Raw genomic sequence first — 26,536 nt, 5'->3', positions numbered from 1 at the left:
TGATAGAGTTTCCTGGTCCTGACCAAGAATCATGGCAATGAATACTGTACAAAAAATGGCTGTGATGCTTCTCTTTCAACAGGGTTATGCCAGAATTTAATCATGGAGATGAGGTCACAAGGTTTCAATGTTTTTTTTACTAAATTGCCCTTTAAGACTTCTGCACCGCAAATAGCAGCCAGTGCCTAGATTTCAGGAGAGCATCACACTTTATTCGGTTTGCAATAAAGGGTAAGATAAAGGGTGAGAGTTCTAATATATTTTTCTATTTATTTGCGAGGCAACCTTAGCAGTCCCTTGCCCACTGCAGTGGTCTCTGTTTTGTAGCTGGGTGACAGGGTTATTATGGCAACTTAGCCTATGTGCTGACTACATTTTTGGCTAGTTTCAGAGTGCTTTTTATCTGTTGCTGTAATTCTGCTGTGAATATTAGCGACATATTTTTGATGTACATGGTTTTATTGCATTAATGCTACAGTTATACCTTCAGTTAGCACATCTTACTTTAACATACTGTTTTAATATAGCAAAACCTACTACTATGGTCATAAGTGTGACTCTGTGCAGACTTTATACTACTAGCATAGGTGTCATGATCTCACCCTATGAGACTGAATTGTGCCAGGCTCACCGCAAGGATTCAAGGAAATGGTGTTCAATTAGGGCTGTAAGACTCTCTTCTGTGATGGTCATTGTGACCAAGAAATGTCAGTGTTACACTAACCTGTGTCATTGCCTCGGAAAATGTTTTGACAAAAGAGTGAAAGTGATATGTCTCTAGTGTCTCTGACATTTCCTGGCTCCACAGAGACAAGGAGCATTACCTTGTTGTCTTCCTTTGTAAAGAATATTGAAGGGGAAACTCTCACTCTGGGGCAGACATCGATATTACCAGCCAGAACAGACACAACAGACCTTCAAACACAGACCTTAGTTAATCTTTTTTGTTGATTTGGACTACTGGGACAATGTTGGTGTTAACTGTTTGTCAAGCTTTTTTTTGTTTGTTTGTTTTTTGTTTTGATGAGAGAAAGTACAAAATTGGTAAAATGGTAAAAGAAACAACTATTTTTTTCTGTTTTTTTTTCTTACTGATTTCTTTCCCAAATACCATGATCTTTCAAACCCAGTACTGAAAATTGAAGTGGTCAACCCTGCTTTTGTGCTTAGGTTCTTGCCATCAACATTGCTGAAAAAACTTCTGCAACCTAAAACATAGTTGCTCTTATTTCAAGGCTGCAGTATTCAATGTGACATAGTCATGTTTTATTGTTTAAATTTGCCATAGTGTGGCATCAGCACTTACAGAAACAGTTAACCCTGACACCAGTGCACATGAAAATAGAAGTCAAAGAAAAACCTAGCAGACTGATAAGTGGTAGGAATAGTTAATAGCACTCTGCTGATGATAACCGTATGGATTCCAAACATATTATTTCATGCAGCAATGACTGAACTTATTTCTGCTTGTTAAAGTATTTGTCTAGAAATAGAGATTTACATTATAACACTAGAAACTGGATGCTGTGAAGAGGTCTAAAAACAGACTGGAATGTCTGAGCCCTTTAGTCACTTTAAATAATATGGTGCTGAAGTCAATAAAATTACACTTGCAGACTACTCCATAGGCTTCTGCTCAACTGCTCTGGGATTCATTGTATATTAAGGCTTCATTTTCTAAAAAGCCCCATTACTCTAGTCCACATTAGCTGTACATTTAGCTTGCATGCTCGGTGTAAGGATGGCTAAAAGACAACACCATAATTTGTTATTAAAATCTGTATTTTTTTTTCTGCATTACAGGTTAATCTCAGAGATCTTGGGCAGCTATATAAAATCCGCATCGGCCATGACAACACTGGAAATGATCCCAGTTGGTACCTGAAGGAAGTCAAACTTGAAAGAGTAGTCCCTCGTTCTGATGAAGAGTTTTGTCTCCCCATAGAGTGCTGGCTTGCGGAAGACAAGGATGAAGGTGATACATGGAGAGAAGTGGCAGTAAGAAACCCTGCAAAGGAGCTTTTGCCATGTAGGTGCTTAGTATTTTAGATCATAGCCATATCCTGTGAGTTTATGACAGCTTTTCATGTTTCTACCAGGGCAGACTGCCCAAAAGCTAGCGTGACCATGAAGCAATCCCTTCCAGTTACTTTCTAGCTCCACAGAAGCAGGAAGTGATCACTTAACCTCAATTCTTTCCTTCCCAAAATCAGAATAATATCTGTGGCCAATGCATGTAACCCCTATACAGTTTTTGATCTCTCAGAGTGCCTGTGCATCACTGGTAAATTCTGCTCTTTAAAGAATGGAATCAGGCAGGAAACCAAGGCATATCAAGGTACATAGTGTTATGTGACATCCAGTTCCTTTTGTCAAGTTTGATATCATCGTTTCTTGTACTGCATAAAATATTCTTTACCAGAAATCCATTATCTGAATCATCACACGTGTTTTTCAAATCAGGCTCGGGTCACAGCCATTCACACAGGAATTGTTAGCTGGAGGGTGACACTTTGGTACTTCAAAGTTTACGATAGCTTCGACACACTTTGTTCTCTTCAAGTGAAGTAGGAAATAGCCCATCATATAAAATTATTGTTTAAAAAGTCCTGGGTCTTTATGAAGGATTAGGGATTTGGTATAATCACTTAGCATGATTTCTTTTTTTTTTTTTAAATAGAATTGTCTTTATGTATAGAATGATAACAATGCAGCTGATGGCCAATAATGTTTGACATTGCATAGATATGTGCTACCATACAGCGAATTGCATTCAAACCGATCCAGTGAATTTTGCAAGGAATCAGTGGTAGAACATAAAAAAATATCATCATGCACTTAGTGACAAATCATTTCAGAAGAAAATACCAAAGAAGTGAAAACGTTCAAGTCAAAAGAATATAATTCTCTGAAAAAAAACATTAAGACTGTGATGTGTGAATGTATTATTAGAATGGCCAGAAGATGCTGAGGAACATGTATGAGCTAGCTCACATTTTCCCTCTGGTCTTTTTTTATTTTCTTCAATTTTAAAAATTATTATGCAGAATATTTACTGACTTCAAAAAAAGAATTGAAAAAATAGGACTGACCTGGATGAATCAGGCCCTATGACCATTAACATGTATCACAGTACCATAATACACTCACAGTGGCATATATGTGGTATACTGGGGCAATAGGATAATAGTGCAGAAACCAATTAAGTTGTACAAACAATCAATTCAACATCAATAAATCAAATCTGCGTTATGTAGTCTGAGATACCCATTCATAGAGAAGTACTAATATTCTGGTAGGTGCACTCCAATTAAGTATTTCTACATGAAAAATCAAGTCAGTTCTATCAAAGGCTGGGAATATATTTAAAAGAGCACATTCATTTACTCTTTAATTATTATATTACTATACATTTCCTTATGCTTGCAGGAACATTATCTTAATTAAAATATATGTCTCAAGTATGTAAGAAAAGACACATTAGAAAAATTTGGAAATTTCCTGAAAACTTAAGATTTACTAATTAATTATTGATTTTAGGCATATTTAAATTGAACATCAATATAAGCTCAAAAAGGAATCCAAAGGATTTCCTACTTTTTTTCTCAAGAACAAGCAAATAAAACACTATCAATTTACATTTTTCATTTAAAAGCTAATTGCTTACAAGTACTGTACAAATCACATCAAGTCACTTTCTCCAGCAGAAGAAACGATGTACTGCTAATTACTCAGTGATGATCTGATATTATTTGGTAATTTGTATCCTGTACTTCCAATTCAATCTGTTATCTTCTGGTCATATTAGATTTGCTTAACTATAAAAGTGATGTCCTAGAAAATTTAAACAAAAAGAACAAATGTGAACTAAGGACAAAAGTCACTTTTTGCACTTTTTTTAAACTGCTGTTCTTTAACATTTATCCTATTGTTCAGCTTCCCTCTTAGAATAAAGGGTAATTTTTATCTTATTCTTTTTCTCCCTTTCACCAGCAAAAGTCTACTATGCAACCAATATGGACCCAACGCCTTGGAGTTAATTTTTGATTCCTTGGCTTTCTCTTTTTCTAGCATCTCTTCTTAAGATCTGAATTTATTTCCTGAATCTTTTAGTTTTTCTTCACCTTCCTCTTTGAATATTTTTCTTTTCCATCCAAATTTCTCACCATGGTAACCCCTCTTAGTTTTTCTGACCGTCCCTCAGCCACTTAAAAAAATTAATATTAATCTGGTCTCCTACTCCCAGTGATGATTTCACTTCCTTCTCAATCTCTCCATCACACCAGTCTCAGCTTCCTCTCCTAACTTAGGTTTCTTAACCCTCCCATATATGTCTGCATTTGTACTCCCCTCTTTTCTTATTTTTTTCACATTACCAGGCTTATAGGTCTGTGGCTCCTTTTCCTCTTCCTATTACATCCTCTCTTTTGCTTTTCCAGCCCTGGAGATTTAAAAAGCTTCACCTGATCTATCTTTGAAGTTGTCCCTGAATTAAGCATGCTGTTGAACTGGATGATCCCTGGAGGTCTGCTCCAACCTGGTTTTCTCATATGATTTTTCTATGCAGCCTCATTTTGTTTTGTTTTGTTTTTTTTCTGGTAGTCCTAGATATTTTTAGTTTACCAAATTTTACAAGTTTGTTTACTTGTTGCTGTTTTGATAGGGTTTCATCGCCTAGTTACATTGCGATGCACAAAATGAAAGAAAAATTGTTCAACTGTTTTCTAAGTGATAGGTATTGGAAACTAGTAATCATGCCCTGAGCTGGTTAAATCTTAAGTATCACTCAATGAGAATGAGAGAGAAACCTTATTTTGAGTGCTTTTGACTTAGCTTTATAACACAGGAGTATTACGAGAATCAGACCAGATATGACAGCTCAGTGTAGGTGAAGGTGCCACAGCTGCATGGCCCCAGGTCCAACCAGCAGCAAGGCTCAGCATGTGCTTCTGGTCAGCCCACAGAGAGACAGCACTATACACCACATGTAATGGCCAGCTGCACAGATGGTTGCACAAACACTGCACCTGCAGCCTCATCCCGCTCCCTTCTCTAGCTCACCAGGATGGGTATCCACTAGTGGGACTATATACGTGTATAGATGTGTACATGGTAGATGCTTCCAACAGTTGGGCTCATACACTCTCTCTGCTCAGCAGTTGCCCCTGAATCCCAGTCTCCCCAGTTGCTGGCAACTGGACATATGAGGTCCTGAAGCTGCAGTCCTGATGCAGCTGCTGGTACAGACCCTCTCCCATATGCACACATGCACACACAGAGCTGTCTGCCCCTTTGAGACACACATGCACCCTAGCAGGTCTCACCCCTAGAGATACCTGCACCTCACGGTGTGTCTGACAGCTGACTGGGACTCCCATGGTCCCTCTAGCGTTCAGCTGCTCATGTGGCCCTGCACTTAGAGACATGGGCTTTTGACCCCTGGTCCCATTTCACTCCCTGACAATTTTACTCCCTTCAGTATCTCCAACTGCTGTCATCCATGACCCCAACTGGGTCTCAGTCCAGTCACTGGCACTTAGACCCCCTACCCACACGTGCGCACAGATCTGATCCCTCTGTTTTCTAACACCTGTTCCTCCCCAAGTGAGAAGGAGATCCATGTCTTTCCCTGTCTTTAGTTCCTCCCCTAAACATCTCATAAATCCTGTGTAATTACAAAATTCTCTTCCCCTCGACCCTATATTGTGTTGGACACCCTTAGACAGCAAACCCCAGAAGCATGGCAGATACTCCAAATTGACCCACTGTGCTGGGTTTCATGCCCAGACACTGGGACTGAGGCTCTCCTGGGACACCATTGAAGGGGCTGGAAGAGAGTGTCCCTTTCTCTAAGTTGGTTTTCCACCTGTCCTGGTGCCCCTGTGATTGTAGAGATGGTTCCACATCAGACTGTGGGCTGACGGCTCCTGTGATAGGCCTGGGAGAAACCAGAGCAGGGCGTTAGCTGGACTGCCCCCTGCCAATATCTGCCTGTGTTCTTTCATGAATGCGCAGAATATTTTCACACATTCTAACATGGATTGTCTTCAGATATGGCTGAAGTTTTGAACTGAAGGGGTACGTGATACAAGAAGTGTTGAATTTTCTCTACTGTTGTGTTTATATGAACATAAACTTCAAATGAGAATATAAGCGGGTAAATGTATTCTGTTCTTATTCACATAATCGAAGGAATAATTGTACTGATACGAGATAAAAGACAAATATTGAGACTGAATTAGGAAAAATTCCAGCTCAAAATATTTAGAATTCTTTTTCACTTGGAGAAATGTGCAGGTAAATATAGAAAGTTTAGATGTGCCTACTGACTGAAATAATGCAAAAGATGACCAGAGCAAATAGTAACGACACAAGTGTTAGCTCTACAAAATTTTTATCCCTGTTTTATCTCTCAGGAGGCACCAACTACATAGGTAAATAGTCAAGTTTCTCTTTCCCATTGTAAAATTCAGTGAGAACTGTAATTTTAATTTAAATATCTATACCTCATATTGTTTTTATATTTGTGTCTTCTCAAATAATATATGCACAACTTCTGAGGAAGATAATCCCTCTTAACCACAATCAGCCATTAAGACTTTCTTGTCTTTTAGCCTTAGCACTCACCAACCTTTACCCTTCTGTCATGGCAAAATGCCAAACACTATTTGTGAAACCTGGGTAGTAAATAGCAAGTAGTAAAACCACAGACATTCAGTCTTGCTGTTTGACAGATTGAGCCAAAATGACCATTTAATTCAAGTGGGCATGTCATATGGAAAAAAGGCTGAACCTGGAGCTGTTCTGTTATCTTGGAATGCCATCATTAAGGGAGGACTGAATAGAAAGAGTTTGACAATTTTAGTGTTGTATATAATTTAACATCTCTCTAGCTTTTGTGCGCTTTGGCCAATTTTTCTGTTTACACTAGCAGCCTGGTGGGAGTGAGTTTGCTTAGTGAAGCACTTAGTGCTAAAAAAACCAGTTAGTTAAGTGTTCATTGTCCTCTTTATACGAGTTTAGAGGAAAGCTCCCACAGACTGACTGTCAATTCTTGGCAAGATTGTCATCATTGTGTTCCTAGAATGTATTATCTGGTTTATTTTCACGCAAAAAGAATCTGTTTTTTTGCTCTAAAACCACTCCATGCTGCACACCATAAAGAAGGAAAGAGGGGATTCAGTTCCTCGATTCAAACTAAGGTGCAGTTGCAGGCACACCCATGTCACTAGGCACAGATAGTTGTAACGTGGAGGATGCTTATCTAATATACTTTGAGTAATAAATGATAAATATATTTGTCTTGAATTCATCTGCTTTTAACCAGAATTCTAAAATAATGACTTCTCTTTTAGTAGAATTACTTTGAAAAGAGCTGAAAATGGGACAGGAGTTTATACTAAGTCATCAGAAAAAGACCAGTATTTCTGCAATGAAAACTTTCATTTTCACATTCTCAAAAATAAATTGTTCTTTATTAGGTTTGTTTTCTTCTTCCAAAACATATCAAAATATTAAGTCAGTCTTTAATGCAAAGCAGCCTGTGATGTTTGCTTACAGTTTATATTTTTCAAAAGAAAATGTCATAAGTCAATGAATTCTGTACTTTACTTCTTCAGAAGGAATTGGTAGTTATATACTGTGCCTGCAAACTGGGACCAAACTCTTTCTTACCATCGGAAAATGATCAGGAATATATCACCTTTCTATATTGGAAACCCTGATTCAGGTGCCCAGAAGAAGAAATCTGGAAAAAAGGTTTTCTAACTCGCATTATGTTGCCTTTAGTATGCCCTTAGATTACTTTTCTTCATAACCAAGGAAACTTCCTTTCTCTTTCCTCTTTTTCCAAGGTAGTTCATGTTCTTATGTTATCAATAGATACCAGAATCTGGAGTTGGGATTTAAAAAACACCTGAAGCCTCATGATGGTATCTCAAGAGATAGTAGTGGTAGCATTTTTATAGATTGAGCAAGTAGAAATTTGGTACTTCTACACTTGACTGCTCAGTGACTCCTATTGTATTTTTAATATATTTTATTCTGTTATTTTTAACACAGTTATTATACTGCTTTAATGTCTGCCTTTTAGAAGCTCCCCACCTCTGCCAGAAAAAAATTTATTTCCCTTTTTTCAACTTTCGTACATGCATTCATGTTGCAGAGTTTTCTGTTTGGTTATAGTGCTTATCTAAAGTTACCCTGTTGGCAATTTGAAGATTTCAGTCACTTATTTTCTGAAAGGTCATTTTCTTTTATACTGAGTGCTATCTGAGATTTTCCCCTACTATTCCGTATTAATTAATCCTCTTATATCCTTTATCAAAGTTACTGTGTTTCCCAAGATGTTTCTTCTGTTACTTTGATGTGCTCCAGATTGGACAGACGTATACATGTGATGTGAGTATAACGAGTCCCTCATAATGCTGAAAACTGTTTCCTGACTTTTGTTGAGTGCTTGGTTTTATGATATAATTGTCAACTTTCTCTTTCCTTTGTTTTTCTTGGCTATGGGCCTACCTCTCTTTTTTGTCACTCCAGTTTTCAGTTGGTGTAGTTTCACTGAATCAACGTATAGTAAAATGAAATTACTACTACAGAATAGGGGATGGGCCATAGAGTTCTAATTCTCAGAGTTTTGGGATGGGTTTTTCTTCCTGCAGTGAAGCAGGTCTCCATTTCAGATGTGCCTGCAGCAGGGGGCTTGGAATAGGTCAGTTACTCAAAAGAAATTAAACCAGAGTCACAGAGTCTGAACGCATTTTCTAGGATCTTTTTGTTTTACCCTCTACACAAAAAACTGTGTTTTGTGAGCAATATACAGAAAGGTACAAACAGAAAAATTGCACATATGGTGAGTCTTTCTGTCTCAGCAGTACATTCTGTAGGTAGGTTCGTTATCCAGATTTGGTTGTATTGTCCCCTGTGCTCATCAAACAATTGATGTACCTTGTCTTATCTGTTACAGAATGGCACCATCTTTCTTGTTCTTATGTTTAAGCAATCTGTAGCTCAGGAGCCATTAACCCTAGGACCTTTTGTAGCTGTTCTGCAATCTAGAGAAACTGCTTGACAAAATTTGAAAAAATTGCATCCTCTCAGTCTAGTCTGTGCCTAGGTTTTCATTTGTACAGAAAAGGTTTAACCTCCACAGCCTATTTAATGAATGTTTATATGAATGTGCAAACATTTCACCATAGTGGTATGTTGTAAGTAGGCACGTGCAGTTGTTTGGGAGAATATATTCCTTGCTTAAATTTCTGTGAGATTCCTGTGAAATGCTTTGCAGCACATACTCCAGTTAAGGGATATAAACATTCTTTTTATTATTCTAATATAGTAGCATGTATTATTGATTTGTAGAAAAATTTAAAGTGCAAACTGGTCTTTTTTGTTAAGAAGGTTCATATATAAACAATGTAGATTGTGTAGACTAAATAAATGTCAGACCTAACATTTTACAGATGGTGAGAGATGTATAGACACAAGGAGCTTTGAAAAATATTTTCCAGTTTTTTTAAAATTCAGCATGTGTATATTTTATACTTCAGACTGATTTATTTAGGCTTGTAGAAATGGAAAGCAGTATTTGATTAGATCATTATCATCTCTCTAGTTACCACAGAGATGCACAGTGCTATAAAATGAACTGTAATTTATTTATCTGTTAATATCTTCATGTTGTGTTATAATTACCTCTTGTTCTGTTCTTGTGTATCTTCCCTCCAGAAATGAAAGTATTTGTTGGTATTTTGGTTTTGTAAACATTTATTTTTAAAGGGCTTCGTAAAATAAAGCCTTGAATATACTGTAAAATTCATCTTATAGTTACTTAAAAATTTTATTTTTGATCATGACAAAGATTTTGTAGGTGTAAATAATACAAATACCAGTCTTTGTACATAAACAGTCATAACATAAACAGTCTATACTCTTTCCTTTGCTCCCACAGATGTTTTGCAATTTCAAAACTAAGAATGTGAGTGTGTAAAAGTATGGAGGAGACTTCATATGAATATGGCCCTGCTTTTACTATCTGCAGAATCTTGCTCCATGGGTCGTACAGACCTGTTATTAAAAAGGCTGTTTGCAGATTAATATAATTGTTAGCATTTTTTTGTTTTGGAAACGTGACCTCTCCCCTTCCAAACTTCCAAACACCCCTTATCCTCTGCCCTTTTCCCCAATTATGATTATACTAGGAGTTATGATATAAAATACTATTTGGATATATAGCTCAGTTATGCTACTTATCAGGTCGATTTATCTTTGTTAATTGCCATTCACATATACTATTTGTTTTATCATGATTTTTTAACGTTGAAAACCTTGAAACTAATTTTTATTATGTTCTGTCAAATTTTTTTAATTGACGTGTGTATGTGTGTTATTGGGATCAATTGTATGTCATGGTTGGTGTTGGTACACTAAGGCATGGATGTGAGAGCTGCAATGAGTGCTTGAAGCTACAGAAAATAATAAAACTGATCCAGGAACACCACTGATATTTTGGGTCACAGTTGCAACAGTGATAAAGAGTTTAAGACACTGTGTTTGCCACTTCAGGATGATTTAATACAGATTAAAAGAAATACCTTAATTTGCTTAAGCATAGAGTCTATCCATCAAAATCTATCTTTTGATAGATGTGGGGGTATTTTTTTTTTCCTAAAGTATTTGCAGTATTATTTTACTACTCTTTTAGCTTCTCCACTGGGAATCAGAAATAGCTGTTCTTGAGTAATGGTGGATGATGTGATGTCTGAGTTTTATAAACTGTCTTGGGATCCAGTGAATAAGAAATTTATGGCAATTCTACTAGCTATTTTGTGGGTTAAGAGTAATAGTATTTTAATTAGTTTTTGATTAATATTGTCCAGTTTCAAGCATTTTGTTTTAATATCTGTTTTCATCTTAGTTCCTCCTTAAATGTAGTGTTTAATTGTGTTTGTTAGGGCTTCAATTACCTTTCTTCACTCCCAAGAACTATTAAAATTATACACTAATGAAACAGTAATCTCCTCTGTGATCTACTACATAGCAGCAGAAATGGCCAGCTGTGATTAGAATAGAAACACTGCATGGAAAAATTGCCATTAAGATTCAAACAGGATTTTTTTTTTCAAAGTCACAATAAGAAAAACTATGATAAAATATAATGTTATATGATCAGTACAAATAATTTTTTAAAATAAATTTTCATATCTGGATAATTATAAAGATAGTATTAGTGTGGTAGAAAACATGTTAATACAGTAATTCTGAATTGTATTCCAGAATTCTTTGAAGACACATGTATATTTTTTGTGTGTAACACTAGACTAAGACTAGAAGGAGAGGCGTTAAAAAGTTGTAAATATATTTTAGCTGAGAGCTGGTTTTGAAAGTGTTATCATTCACTAGTGACAAATGTTGAAATCTTCAAAAGCAAGATGACTGTTCATTTTTCATAGGTAAGGGAGCCTGTTCATCTGCTTGCCAACCTTTGTATATGAGGTGAAAATCTAAAATCGCTAGGATTTGTGATTGTTACTCTTCTTTTAAGAGATGAAATGAAGGTTAACAACCCAGATAATTGTTTTGCACAAATCTGGAGGTTGAAAATGCCTTGGTACCAGTGAAAATTAGCTATTGTTTGAGATGACAACTAGGCACAGTTAGGTGGTCTCCAGATAACTTGGAAAGAAAGACTTTGTGAATTAGGTCCTGAAATCACAAATAATCGACGACGAGTGAGAGAAGGAAACGGAGTACGAGGGAACACTTACTTGATGAGTTGCTTTGCCAAGCAATGCATAGCATTGCTCAACATCCTGTGGTTTCTGAAGCTTGGTGTTTTCATATTTTTGTGAAGAGAATTAAAGGATTTGAAGCTAGAAGTGAAAAATTCACAGATAGCTGTTGCTACTTGTAAACTTGAAAACCTGTGCCATCTTCAGGTTAAATTTTGATGAGAAAATTTTATAATCGTGAGAACTACAAGGATAATCTCAAATTTTTTCTTCTTCTAGTGTTGGTGTACGAGGTCCATGTATACACAGGTGCTGAACTTGGTGCTGAAACAAATTCCAACGTTTATATCAACCTCATTGGGATAAGAGGAGATGCTGGCAAAAGGAAGCTCCACAGATCTAAGAATAATAATGTAAAATTTCAACGTGGACAGGTGAAGTAAAAACAATGCTACTTCTGGTCAATAAGAGTAAATTATGGCTAGCAAACAAGTGTAAATATCTTTTATTTATAAGATTTATTCAAGCATTTACCATTTTCTTTATTCAAAATTACTTACATAATTACATCATATGGATGACTTTTATCTGCTCAATCAATCATTTACTGAGAGCATTAAATAGTAGAATTTGAGTATTCTTGCTTGTTTGTATTGCTTGTATGGATAAAATGGTAACAATAGTTTTTATTCTCCTGAAGAGATCACCATGAATTTTAGAATCAAGTTCTAAATCCATATCCCAGGTTTCCTAGTCTTGCTGAGGCAGATAGCACTAGAAAATATGATATAGAGATGAGTAAATAATTATTTGCACCTAATCATTGTGTCTTGCCAAAAGAATTGAGGTGTTATTCAACTCAGAAAGATTTAAAGGATCCTCACTGTCTGGCCAGGACCAGTATAAAACAACTATATTCATTTTGCAAAAGAAGAAAAAAAAGAAAGAGAGAGGAAAAATGAGCTATTCTACTCTGTTATAGTCAAAGCAATAGCTGTGTTCAAGACCTTTATAATTTTCCTTGTATGGTTCCACAGATGGATATTTTCTGCATAAAGGCTGTCTCACTGGGAGACTTGGAGAAAGTTCTGATTAGCCATGATGGAGCTGGTCCAGGTAGGATTTAACTTCCTAGAGACCAATCTGTTTTCAAGCCCTTTTTAAACCCAATGCACTTTGTTTATATTGCATCCTTCATACAAAATGTGACAGAAGGTCTTGCAGTGATAAAAAGTTTTCCTGCAGGCTGATCACTGTGATGGGATGATGAAAAACAATAGTAATGGTCAGAAGAATGGACATGAGTTTAATCTCAAATGCTGTCATTCCACTCTTTGTTTTCAAGATTATTTATAAGAAAGCATTATTTATTTGCATATAGAAAACTTTCAAAAGTATGTCTCACACTGGTAAGACAATCCTTTATTAGACAAAGAGTGAAAACTGGCCAGAATGGAATTAAAGATATTCAGCAGCTGCTTTTCTACCAGGCAAAATTTGAGTAGCTCTAGCATAATGTCCTTGCTGCTTTGGGCAACAGCAGATGATTTGATTATTTACTTAATCTGTGTGAGTCAATGTGGAGCTGCTCCAGTGAGTGACATTACGTTTGGCTTGTAGGTTTTTCAGAAAAAAGAGAGAATTTGGTGATGAGATGAATTTTCAGTACAGGCCCTTGAAGTGTGCATGATGTAAATGAAGAGAAAACTAGCATTTAAAAGCACTGAAGATGTAAATACTCAAAATATGTTTGCAGATTAATATCTAGGAATAAGCTAAGTGAAGAGAAGAATTTTTAAAGCAGTTCGGGGCCACACTGATAACAGATTAGAAAATACCTTTTACCCTATTCTGTTCTGAAATGGCCTTAAGCAACACCCATCTTGCTGACTGTACTGCCTAAGGCTCTGAGCAGAGCTGTGACTACTACAGAAATAGCCTTAATAGTGCAGCCTTAGGATGGGGCATTCTAGTTCTCTAGAGTTTTCTGCCTTCAGCAAAATGCGTGATTGTATACATGAGTTTCACATCCTGGTAGCCCTAGACATAACACAGAAAACAGTGCAGTGGAACCCACCTTCCCTCTATTCCCCAGAACCCCGTACCATGCTCTCTTCCCTCACCTCTCTGTTAACAGGCAGTTCAGCCTTATCACAGAATAAGAATTGTAAATCTGTAACTCAATTCAGCTATCTTAAGATGTTCTTTGACACCCGAGTTCAAATCTGTGGGTTTGAAGGACTGTCTAAACAGGACAATGGATTGAATTCTTCCTGTAACAAAATTTATGCCTCGGTAATTCAGATGGTTGTTCATTGTATTTATCACAGACAGATCTCACAGACCTCTTTTGAACTGCATCCAAAACTAGCCCCTCATAAACCTGGCCTGACATTACTGGGGAGTTGAGAGCTGGAAAAGGATTGTGACTCAGGAGAGAGACCACCAAGAAACTCATCCACTTGAGGGTTGAGAGAGAGGAAAGAGAGTACCTTTAGAGATGGGACTACCCCTTTTTCTAATCCTATCATTTGCTTGAGTGACAGGACAGGAAGGTCCTTAGTCTTCATTTAGAGATTGTCTTGAAAGGATACTGTAACATGTTTTCTTCAGAGTTTCTAGACTGCAAGGTACAGATCTTCTCCCACAGACACTGTGAATGAGGAAAGTAAGGGAATTTTGTCCTAGAAGCAGGGTTTGGGCATTGGTCTGGTGTGAGTCACTTGGTGATTTGTCTTACCTGCTGAAAGAAGCTTTTCCTCCATAGAAACCTTCCATATATACCTGTATATTTACACAGGCAGTACCTTTCATCTTTTTTGGCCTTTTTCAAATTGACCTGTCTGATTGCTAGTTAATCTTGGCCAGCCTAATAGGCTTTTCCAATGAAAGAGTAGTGAGGTGTAAGAGGGTGACAGAAGCAGCTTGCAAAGTGTCCTAATGTGCCCTGGACCTGAAATCCTAAAGGGAGATGCCATTTTCTTCCATGCATTGCCTGGGCATGCCCTTCCTGTGTGACAGAAACTGCTGCCTTCTAGGGATTTCCAGACTCAGATGCAGCCAGAGAGGCAGAGCATGAGAATAAATAGGATGATTGTTTCTTCTGACCAAAACATCCCTCATGTTGTTTTTCTAAAATGTGCTGATAGGTAATGGTGTGAGTCACGCAAAACCTCGTAAGCAATATGACAAGTTGTGAGTTGTGCAGGAGCAGTGAGAACAGGATATTTGAGAAGGGGGTCGCAAGGAGAACTATACTGGTCACTAAGATGGTTACTGGAAGTGATCTGAAAGATCAGCATGGATGTGCCAGTGGTTACTGCTGTTAGGCAGAGGATGAATTCAGTAGCCTGACAGAAGTGAGGCTGCACAGCTCCATGCCTGCCGGCTGCACTGGTAGCAAGGCTGAGTATGTGTTCCAAGTAGACATACACACAAACACGTGTGTCTGCACATGGTTGGCCATGCAGGACAACACAGACAGGAACTCAACCCATACACAAATAGTAACAATGGCCTTATCCTGTTACCCTCTCCAGCTGATCAGAATAACAGTCCATCAACGTCAAATATAAAAAATTTATACAGTATGGGCGTATAAGACCTCCAGTAACTGGCCTTAGGCACTCAGTCTATCTGGGTGCTGTTCCTGGATCCTTGGATCCTCAGTTTTGCCAGTTTCTGGCACCAGGACATACAAAGCCCCGTCAAGGCTGCAGTCTCGCTCCATTTCCATGGCAGCATTAGTTTTAAAGATTTGTTAATTAATATAATATTTTTATATATGCAGTAAGGTGTTCACTCACAGAGGACCAAAATTTCCAGCATTCACACAAATCTTGATTATTGGAATAAATGGATTCGTTTCAACATCCTTGTGTCTGATTACAAGGAATCAAAAGATATGGGCTGAAGTGTGAACAGTGTGAACAATTCAGAGATGTATGCATGTATTTATCTTGAAGAGAAAAAATCCCCCCCACTTAAAATTAAAACAGGCAGAAAAGAACTGCATCTCTTACAAGAGATACAAAATAATAAAGTTTCATTCTGTTGATATATCTTATCTATTTAGCTGAGATATGTCTTAATATGATCTATGTTTTTGCTAAAAAAATATAATCTGGGCTTTTTTTTCTTAAAATTTATTAAAAAGAAACAAAAATGCATGATTTCACATGATAAACTTTTGTCATTTCAACACAGGCAATGGATGGTTCCTGGATAAGATTGTCATCAAACATAAAGAAGGAGAGGAAGCTCAGGAGGTTGTCTTTCCTTGTAATAGGTATGCCATTCATGGAGAAAAATAATTTGTTACCTGCCACCAACGTAATCAAAAAATCGCAGAATGGATATGTGCAAACAACGTAGGTGTATGAGCAATGTCCCAGAGTTTTTCAACATACAAGGGATGCAAAATTTTGCGATCAAAGGCAAGAAACAAATTTGCTGTACTGACATAGGAGGAAGTCATAGCCTGAAGCAAAGAAGCCCCAAATCAAATGTTTCATAAGAGGAAAGGTGCATTGATCTTTTTGTTTAATCTAAATTATATAGAAACCGTGTGAAATTACTTAAGCTTTTAGTTCTCAGTCTTTTAAGAAGTATTGTATATAAAGATCTGAAATTACACAGCTGCCGTCATGCAAACATGGCGGGATGACTCACACAGCTGAAGTACTGTAATGGATGGCTATAAATCCTTCAGCAGGGATAGGCAAGAAAGGAGAGGTGATGGGGTAGCCCTATATGCTAAGAAGTGTTTTGATTGTCTAGAACTTGATGATGGTAATGATAAGGTAGAGTGTATATGGGCAAGAATCAGGGAGATGGCCAAGGCAGGTATCATGGTAGAAGTCTGTTATAGACCACCCAACCAGGATGAAGAGGCAGATGACATACTATAAGCAGCTGGGAAAAGTCTCACAATCACTGGCCCTTGTTCTCCTGAGGGACTTGTGTCTGCTGCAAATACAACACAGCAGAGGGGAAGCAGTCTAGGAGATTCCTGGAGTTTATAGAAGTGAACCTTCTGACACAGCTGGTCAGGGAGCCAGCTAGGGAAGATGTCCACTGGATCTGCTGTTTGTGAAGAGAGAGGGACTGGTGAGTGATGTGAAGGTTGGAGGCCATTTTGGACACAAATTGTGAAATTATAAGAGGTTTTGATCCTCAGAGAAGTAAGGGAGAGCAGAACTGCCACCTTGATATTCTGGAGAGCAGACTTGGGCCTGTTTAGGAGACTGGTTCACAGAATCCCCTGGGAGGCATACCAGGAAGACTGGACATTCTTCAGGAAGGAAATCTTACAGACACAGGAACAGGCCATTGCCATGTGCTGCAAGATGAGCTGGGACCAGCCTAGCTGGACAGAGATTTTTGGCTGAAACTCAGGAATGAAACGAGGGGTTATGACCTTTGGAAGAAGGGGCAGGCAACTCAGGACTACAGGGAGTCTTGTGATGTTATGAAGGGAGAAAATTAGAAGGGCCAAAACCTAACTAAAAATTAATCTTGCCGTACAAGGCAAAAAACCAAACCAAACCAAATAAAAAAGAAAAATAAACAAAAAAAAACCCAAACAAAACCCCCAAACAAACCCCCCCCCAAAACAACAAAACCAACACAAAAAACCCCCACACAGTAGAAACAAAAGGAGAGTTAAAGAGAATCTCCCTCCTTTATTGTATGTGAGGGTCAACAGTAACAAAGGATGAGGGAAAGGCTGAGGCACTTAATGTATTCTTTGCCTTTGACAGTAATACCAGTTGTTCTCTTGGTATCCAGTCTCCTGAGCTAGAAGAAAGGTAGAGGGAACAGAATGAATCCCCCACAATCCAATAAGAAATAGCAACCTGCAGCAGCACTTAGCCATGTACAAGGCTGTGAGGCTGGATGTGATTCACAGAAGGGTACTGAGGGAGATGCACTTGGGTCACAACAGCCCTCTGCAATGCTACAGACTTGGGGATGAGTGGCTGGAAAGCTGCCTGGTGGAAAAGGACTTGGGGTGCTGGTTATCTGTTGACTGAACATGAGCTAACAGTGTGACCATGTGGCCAAGAAGGCCAATGGCATTCTGGCTTGTATCAGAAGTAGTATGGCCAGCAGGACTAGGGAAGTGATCATCCCCCCTGTACTCAGCACTGGTGAGGTTGCATCTCAAACCCTGTATCCAGTTCTGGGCTCCTCACTACAAGAATGATGTTGAGGAGCTGGAGCACGTCAGAGAAGTGCAATGAGACTGTTGAAGGATCTAGAACACAAGCTCTGTGAGGAGAAATTGAGGGTACTTGGGGTTGTTTAGTCTGGAGAAAAGGAGGCTCAGTGGGAACCTTATCTCTCTCTGCAACTACCTGAAAGGAGGTTGTGGTGAGGTGGAGGTTGGTCTCTTCTCCTGAGAGTAACGAGTGATAGGATGAGAGAAAATGGCCCCAAGTTGTGCCTGGGATTGTTTAGAAAGAGTGTTAGGAAAACTTGTTTCACCAAAAGGCTTGTTAAGCATTGAAACAGGCTGCCCAGTGAAGTGGTGAAGACCATCCCGGAAGGTATTTAAAAGATGTGTTGATGTGGCACTTGGAGACATGGTTTAGTGGTGAACATGGTGGTGCTGGGCTAATGATTGGACTTGATGATTTAAAGATTTTTTCCAACCTAAACAATGGTCTGATTCTATTCTAAGATCTAGCTGCACTGATTTTGGTCGCTTTCTCTGTCACTGAAATCCCTATGTACATCCTGGAAATCTTTGGAAAGACCTTTAACTTTTCCTCTTAAAGTAGAATAAATCTCTTCTGGTCTATTTTAGTAGGTCTAAAATTTTGCTACCATCTGCAAAATTAGAAAACATTCAACTCTCTCAATTCTGACAACTGCTAAACAGTCCATTCTTTCAAATTTTCTTACTATCTGAGGCAACTGCAACCTTTTAGCTGTCTTTGAGTTGAATAATACAGCTGTAGCAGAAAAAAAAACTCACATAAAATAAGCCAATAGAGGATCTGTGTGTGTTACTCATGCATAAGTATTTTTAATGCAATAGAAATAAGTTGAAAAATTGTAATTTAGATCCAGATAATTATATTCTGTAGTATGTGGTTTCCAGAACTTAAAATTTGGGTTACATAGCTAAAATAGTTTTCATGTTATTTTGGGAACTGTGCTTTAAGTCTTGAAAATCTTCAGGGGTTTAGTAGACAGCTCTCCTCTTCTAGGAATCCTACCTGTTTACAAAAAAACCACCACAGGGTTTCCTTTTGCAAAGTTCCTGGAAATGACTAGCTAAGAACCACTTACTCTTCTTAGGACTATCATTCGAATGATCAGGTTATTGGTTTAGCTTTTCTTTCTGGGTATTAAGCTTTTAAAATGGTTTGGTGTGCATTAAAGATGGTTATTGGAAGCAGAGATGAATGAGAAAATTGATTCTTTAGATTCAAGGAGAACTTATGAGACTTCTCTGAAGAGTGGAATTCTTAATAAAAACATTGGGCTTCCTTTTCAAGAGGAAATTGTAAAGATCTTAGAAAAAGATTAGGGACTTTACACATAGAACCAGAGGAATTTTGTCATTGTTTGCCTGCAGTGTAAGTGTGCTGCCAATGTGTCAAAGTTTGCTTTCTATTTTTAGAAACTACTACTGATATTTTCTTTCTTAGGACAGAATTAGGAGATAGGTCCCAAAAGTTAATCAAGCTATTTATTACAACAATAGTTGAAATACAGTGGAGTTCAGACTTCATGCATAAGATATTTATTCATAGAGTTTTGTTACACATAAGAGGTGAAATATATTGCGGATCCTTGGGTTTTAACAAATGAAACATTAATATGGAGTCAATAGAATAGAAGCTGATAGTAAACATGTATCTATTTATTTTTAAATAAGTGATATTGTTGAAGGCCATGAAGGATTATTATTTGAGCTTGGAGGATCAACTGAAGGAGTAAAACGATATTGCAGTAAAACGATATTGCAGGAAAGCTGCTAAAATTCATCAATTTAAAAGAAAAGTAAAAAGAGAAGTTCAGTTAATTGCTGCAGATCTGCAAAAGATTTAGAAACTTCCAGACTGGCAGGTTTTATATATAATTTTATATATCAGTCAGTACAATGAATATAACTAATCACTGCAGGTTGTATACCCCTTCAAATATACAGCTGAATCTCTGAAGCTGTAAATGATTAGCATTTCATATAATATACTTCCTATAGTACTACAGTATTCTCACAGCTACGATGAGAATTCCTCTGCCTGGAGCAGGTTGAACCAAATTCTTCTAACATGAATAAGACTAACTGTGATGAATGTATAAAATAAACTTTGATCTAGGTTTCAAGGCATAACTTGATAAACAAAGTATAAAAATACTGTTGGAGACAGAAGGTAATGGTCAGCTCACATATAATATACTAATAGTTTTTATTAATCTTATTATTTTTGTTTTTGCAATGAAAGATGGTTAGATGAATGCCAAGATGATGGGAAAACTGAAAGGGAGCTAACTGCCAATGGTAAGTATTTTGTTAAAGAAAAATTGTGTTATAGTACTATATTATAGGCTTAATATCCAGTTATTAAGAAGAACTCTTCTAGATAAGACCATTACTTAAGAAGAAAAGTGATAATAAAGCTCATTCCAACTAGTTTTCCTGTTCATATTTTAGAGGATGGCAGTTCAATGAAGGCGTTCCTCAAAGGTAAGATTTTTTTCTAGCCAGTGTTTTCTATATCATAGCTTTTGCTGTTTGAATTTAACCTGCAAATCAGTATTGTGACAAATATGTAAGCAAGTGACCTCATTTGTATATGTTTTATACTGCATATCAGCTGTGACACAAAAAGAAAAATTGTCTGGCAACAGTCTACAGAAAGGACTAGACCTCAATAACCAATTGAGAAAAATATAAACCATTTCTTGTTTTCTTCATATTTCTACTCTTCTGACCTGAAATCAACAAGGAATTCCTCTGAGAAGAGAGTCAAGTGTTGTTTTGTTTACCGCAATGTCACTGTCATTTAATACTTGGGGACAGGTCCCCTAGCAAACATCAGCAAGTTGAAAAATGTGTTGTGAAATGTCAGTAGAAGCATTTTCAGGTCAAAATCCCAAAGTAGCCAGAAATAATGCAGCTTACACTCCCAATCCTCTAGTGAAGCTAAATGTAGTATATGCATTCAGTTGACTAAATCTGCTTGAATTAATAAAAAAAATTAATAAAAAACCTACCCACCTAGGTTTCTGGTTTTATACTTACAAAGACAGTCTCATCACTGTAATACACCAGTTCCTCCCAGGTGTTTAAAATTTGAGATACCATCTCCTCATTTCTTCCTAACCAGAAAAGAGACACAGACTGACACACATATTTTTATGAACGCTTGGCTGTAAATGGCTATTCTGTGCAACCATGCCTGGGCATTTTATGGGAGAAACTAAACTACAAAATGTAGTATTTACATTTGTCTCTTAAAACAGTGACTTTTTCTGTAGAATGAGTCCTAGTCTTTCAATCTAATTTCAATTTCAGTGAAAATCAAATTATTTGCATTCAGTCAAACAGTTTAGCCAACAGTTTTATTGTTCCATGGCAACATAACTTAGACAAGAGGAGACTGATGAACTCAGGTAAGTAAAGGCTTTCCCACATAGAAAATTAATTTCACAAGTGACTTGGATTTTGGATTCTGCATTCTGCTAAGTGCACAGTTCAGAGAGGCAACCATGATATCTATTTCACCTTATGTCCAGATAAGAGACTACATTTTACTACCAATTCAAATTTTTTCCAGTGCAGCTTCATTCTTCATTATGTTATAATAAGCAGGCACAGATGCACAGGCTGCTCAGTGACTCGAGTGGTTAGACTCAAAATATTGGGTATGAGAAGAAAGGAGTGGTTTCTTCTTAATCAGCTTTTGATACGTCACACTGTCAAGATGTCTGGTAGCACCCAGAGAGTGTTGAGATCAGAGGTTCTGAAAAATGAAATTATAAAGGAGAAGAACATTTTTAGGAAGTTTTCTGTTTGAGTTATGTGCAGCTTAGTTACATGCAGCTTAACTTGAGTTGCTCTTCAGCCATCTTTCTTTCACCCAGGGGCTCATTCCAGTGAGGAACTGAGATAGGTGAGAGATTGGACTTTTATGTCTTATGTGAAAAAGATAATGAGTAGGACTGATCTCAGGATTTTCACCATTTAATTTGTGTTGTCATACTGGTGATGCCACGGGCCTTGCATGACTGAGCTTTATAAGAGGGTAACAACCACCAGAGGTTTGGAAAGATGTCTTGTACTCAGGCACTGTGTCATGGTAGATTGACACAGAACTAAGTCAGAGCTGATAAGTGAAGATGAGAACTCCAGAGATGGAGAGTCTTGGAAGAAAAAAGTACTTGCCTTAGATTCTCCCAGCATCTGTAGCAGTGAATATTTCACATGGTGCAGTAGTGATAAGCAGAGCCATTCAGAGTGAAAGCAAAAATTGTTGTTATAATATATTTTTACTGAATAAGAGGCAAGCAGCAGTCCTGATGTTAGGGAACCAATATCTTAGGCATTCCTGTAGTCATACTCTTTATGAGCTGCACTCAGCAAGTGGGCTTCAAAGAAAGTCATAAAAAGTTGATTGGCGTAATTCAGTGTTGTTTGGTGATTTTCAGGATTAGATTGATGCCCTTAGGCCCGGTGTAAAGCAGATGTTATAGAACAAAATATAAGTCACTCTGAAGGTCAGAAATCTCATTCACTTTGTACGAGGCTGGTAACCTGTTCAACCACCTAGCCAAAGAGTAGACTTTGAAAGTCATCATTGCCGGATAGATTACTTGAGGGCTCTTTGTCCTTTGTCAGCCAGGCTGGCATTATGCCAGCTTTAATGAAGCATAAATCCCAGATCCCTCTGACTGCTGCTGCTGGCTATGGATTCTGCCAAAATGCAGTATGCCCATAGCAAGTTTCCTCAATAACCTTTATACATTTGTAGACTATGGAGAGGCTCTGGCAAATCAGGAATAGGAATAGATTTATTTGTATTCCTTTGATTCCTCCTTGTATATTTTATGCAAGGTAAAAAGAGAAAGTGTATTGCCCTGGAAGAAAAAGCAGATAGGTGCTCTCAGCTCTCAAATGATGAAGTTGATTCAAGGGAGAATGGAACTTTACAACACTCTCTAAAAGTTTTCCACATTGTAGGGATATTTTACTACTTTCTCCTCCTATTTTCTCTATTTATTTTCTTTTTCTGCCTCAAAGTAGGTGGATTTTCACACATTGGAAAGGATTTTCTCTCAAAGAGAGAAGTCAAGACACAATATATTCCAATACTGTTCCCACTGCAGTCAGTTTAAAGGAGATGGGTTCTTGTAATATGATTCCAGTAGGGCGTCCTGTGGTTTTTTGGGCTTTTGTGGGTGGTGAATGAAGTGTGGTTCAACATCCTTGAACAGAGTTCACTTTATAAGTATTGGCTCTTCTTGAGTTGTGCAAAGTTGTTGGTATTAAGGCATATAGAAAATTCATAAGAAAAGAGAAAATATTCAGTAAATACTACCATGACTAATTCTGTTTTAAAATTATTCCCTACTTTGCAAGTACTCGCTAATACACTAAGAATAATCACAAAATTCCCAAATTTTAAGTGGAATGGTCCTGCTTCTAAAAAGCGTAGACAATATGTATTGCCAGATGAAGGCAAAAATACCTAAGAAAAAGAATTAAGCAGACTGACTGCTCTGCCTCAAGGCAATACAAATTTCTACAATCTCCAGGAAATAAGCAACTTACTCCTACATCCAGCAAAGTGTGAATGTCATCCTAGGTCTTAAGACCAAAAAACACCAGAGTAAAAAAACCAATAAACTGGAATAATGTATTTTAAGAAAAATTTTGGCAATCCTCTAAAAATACATAAATTACTCAGATCTAAAAAACTAGAAAATAACCCATCCTTTTTAAGTTTTCTGAATTATATTATGAAATGTTGACTTTATGCTTTACCATGCTCAGATTTCTATGTGCAGAAGTCACTGCAGGTTTGATTTTCGCACTTTTACTGAAGGAACTTTCAGACTAGTGGTTAAAAGAATTTCTGGAAGGAAATTGTTATGACTGATCCCATTTAATTTCTGAAAGTCAACAGATGACCCCTGCTTCTAACATATCCCTGTATAGATCTCTTTAATGTGAAATCAGATCTTTCATTATATCATTATAAAAAGAGACAATTGTGAGATTCTTTTCACAGAATTCTGTTTTTCCCTACTATTCATTTTAGAGATTCTCACATTGATTCTCACACTGATTCTCTTGGCTTTTCGCATTAGCCAAGAGTACAATAATACACTAACACACTAATCACTCTGAAAGGAAGCTAACACAGTTCAGTGATAGCAGGGGAAAAGTCTCTTTTTTAATGATATGTGGCCGCACATCTGAAACACAGAAAATAACCTTCTCAAGCCCAGCTATCTGATTTTCAGAACTTCACTCCTAGAGAAACCACTAAACACAATGAATATTTGGCATCAGTCTCCTGGCTGGTGTATCCATCCTTGCCAAGTAGCTGTCTAAGCGAATAGAATATTAGACAATGTTTTTTTTTTCTTATTCAGGCATGAGCAGGTTAAATGAATTTGCTGAACTGAAAGAAAATGCAGTCAGTCTGGGTTAGCTCAGTTGCCAAACTGTAGAAGCATTAAAGGTAAATGTAGGAGAAAAAAGAGTCGCAGATGCTAAGAGGCCTTAAATCTGTGATCACTGATTTATTTTCTGGAAAACTCCCAACTGGTGTCTTAGCTTTTCTTCTGAAATAATAATTAAAAACACAATCATCGTTATTAATTAAAATAAATCACCTTGCCCAAAATACCTTCTCCGAATGTGTGGCCTCTTTGAGGAGGGAACAGGCAGTTATGCATCTGTGCTTTCTTTCAACTTGGGAATTACTATTTCCTGGAGCAGAGGGATCTTACAAAGAGAGAAAAAAGTTCATTTGGGAAACACAAAAATGCAAAATTATCCTAATTTTCTCTCTGCTGTGTTCCTGGGACAGCCTTCAAAAGGGGGTATGGTTGGACAGGATAAGAGATTCAGGGCTACGTTGGGAGTCTTTGTGAAAATTTGAAGCTCCTTATAAACCCTCAGAGTGATCAGGAACAGCAAAAGCTCAAACCATGCTTGACTTCACCAAGTGTGACACCCTGAAGAGTACCACATGCCAACCTGGCACAAGGAGATAAAATTCAAAGCTGGCACACATATCAAACAGCAAAAGTTCCTCATTAGGCAAAGTGTGGATCTTCCACACACTACATCTGACTCATTCCTGGAAATGACCTCAAAAAAAGAGTTCAAATGGAAGGATCCTTTCAGCTAGTGTGTAACTCAGAAGACTGACTGTGAGATGTGTATTTGCCTGCTATTTTATAGTTGAGCCCAGAAGAGTCAGGGAACAGTCAGATGTAATGCAGAAACATGTTCTATAAAAAGAGGAAAAACAGAATTAGCTAAAGAAAAAAGGTGAAAAAAAGGGAAAATTATAAATCAAGGAAACCAGATCAGGTTTTCATCCAGTCTCCATCTCCAAGCAGGAGGAGGAAGAAAAAGGTATGAAACAAGTACACAGTACTGTAAGAAAAAAAATCACATCCAATTTAATTCTGAATTGAATTATTCTAAAATTTATTTTATCGACATATTGTTTTGTAGGCTTACACACAAACATGAAATAGTTCTCTTTTATATTAATGCCATTAACGAATTATCGCATTTTCATAGTACTCCCCACAGTCTAAACATAAGTTTTTGATTTCCTTCTACTGTTAAGTTCCTTTTGCTATGCAGAATCAAGTATCTTTTCAACACATAATTCACTTGAATTCAGGGGATGATTTATCTTCAAGCACTAAGTAACTTCCTAACCTATACTGTCCATCTAGAACACTGTATTTTTCCCACACATGGCATAGCTTCTCAACTGCATTCTGCAGGTCACCTACCAAAAAATGATCTCTGAAAGGCCTAAACCATAAGCTGAGGTCAGTGCAAACATCTCTTCAGAACTACCTAAATTTTGTATTCAACCCTAGTGAATAATCTGATCTGACAAATGAGCAGACCGAACATGACAAATCAGCTTAGAAAAATTGTAGAATAAAAGTTAAAAGTTTCATTGCTTAACTAGTAGTGTATTAGCCAGTATGTCTTACAAAAAGATCACTACAAGTCTTTCAGAATGTTGGTTTTCTTTCTCATGTTACATAAGAACATTCTAAGAATTGAAATGTATTAGAATAATTACTTTATTAAAGCAACTATTTTGTTATAAAGAATGCAAAAAAACTCCTCAACAACAACATAGGCAGGGTCTTTTTCCTGCTTCCTTAGTGTTAATTTCTGCTTTCATACCCACTTTGACAATTGTCTTGTGTTTATCAAGTCTAAGTTATACTTATTGTCAAGAAAAAGAATGTCGACCAGTCTATTTTTATTAAATAGGATGTAAGTTCACGGTAATCTTTAAATTCTTTGTTGCAATAGTAACAAAGGCATCCATTGCTCTCTACCATTGACACTAAAAATGTTTAATTGATACATTGATATTAAAGATGTCTTTATTTTATTTAGCACAACGGTGGAGAGTGCAGGTTAAAACAGATGGAGATTCCCCAGAGCCACAGGAATGTAAAAGGACCCTTGTGATTTATGGCTCAAAGGGCAAAAGTGATGAGCTTCTGCTTTCTCCACAAACCCCTGGCTATGTGTGCTTTCTGCCCAGAGCAACTGATGAATTCACTGT

The 26,536-nt window shown here is 37.3% G+C and overlaps 1 protein-coding gene across 1 annotated transcript in view; it reads left to right on the top strand.

Annotated features, from left to right (window-relative positions):
• The window catches only part of LOC108505097 (lipoxygenase homology domain-containing protein 1), a 127,943-nt gene that overhangs the window by 33,229 nt on the left and 68,178 nt on the right, over positions 1 to 26,536 (top strand). The window contains exons 11-17 of the mRNA XM_017830776.1: positions 1,804 to 2,029; positions 12,012 to 12,166; positions 12,770 to 12,848; positions 15,939 to 16,020; positions 20,195 to 20,250; positions 20,404 to 20,436; positions 26,365 to 26,534. Coding sequence (XP_017686265.1) covers positions 1,804 to 2,029; positions 12,012 to 12,166; positions 12,770 to 12,848; positions 15,939 to 16,020; positions 20,195 to 20,250; positions 20,404 to 20,436; positions 26,365 to 26,534 — 801 coding nt within the window. The remainder of the gene's footprint in view (positions 1 to 1,803; positions 2,030 to 12,011; positions 12,167 to 12,769; positions 12,849 to 15,938; positions 16,021 to 20,194; positions 20,251 to 20,403; positions 20,437 to 26,364; positions 26,535 to 26,536) is intronic.

Source organism: Lepidothrix coronata, unplaced genomic scaffold (assembly GCF_001604755.1).
Source record: "Lepidothrix coronata isolate B3197 unplaced genomic scaffold, Lepidothrix_coronata-1.0 Scaffold6, whole genome shotgun sequence".
NCBI lineage: Eukaryota > Metazoa > Chordata > Aves > Passeriformes > Pipridae > Lepidothrix > Lepidothrix coronata.
The sequence above is the reverse complement of the archived record's forward strand: the minus strand, read 5'-3'. Positions and strand labels throughout refer to the sequence as shown.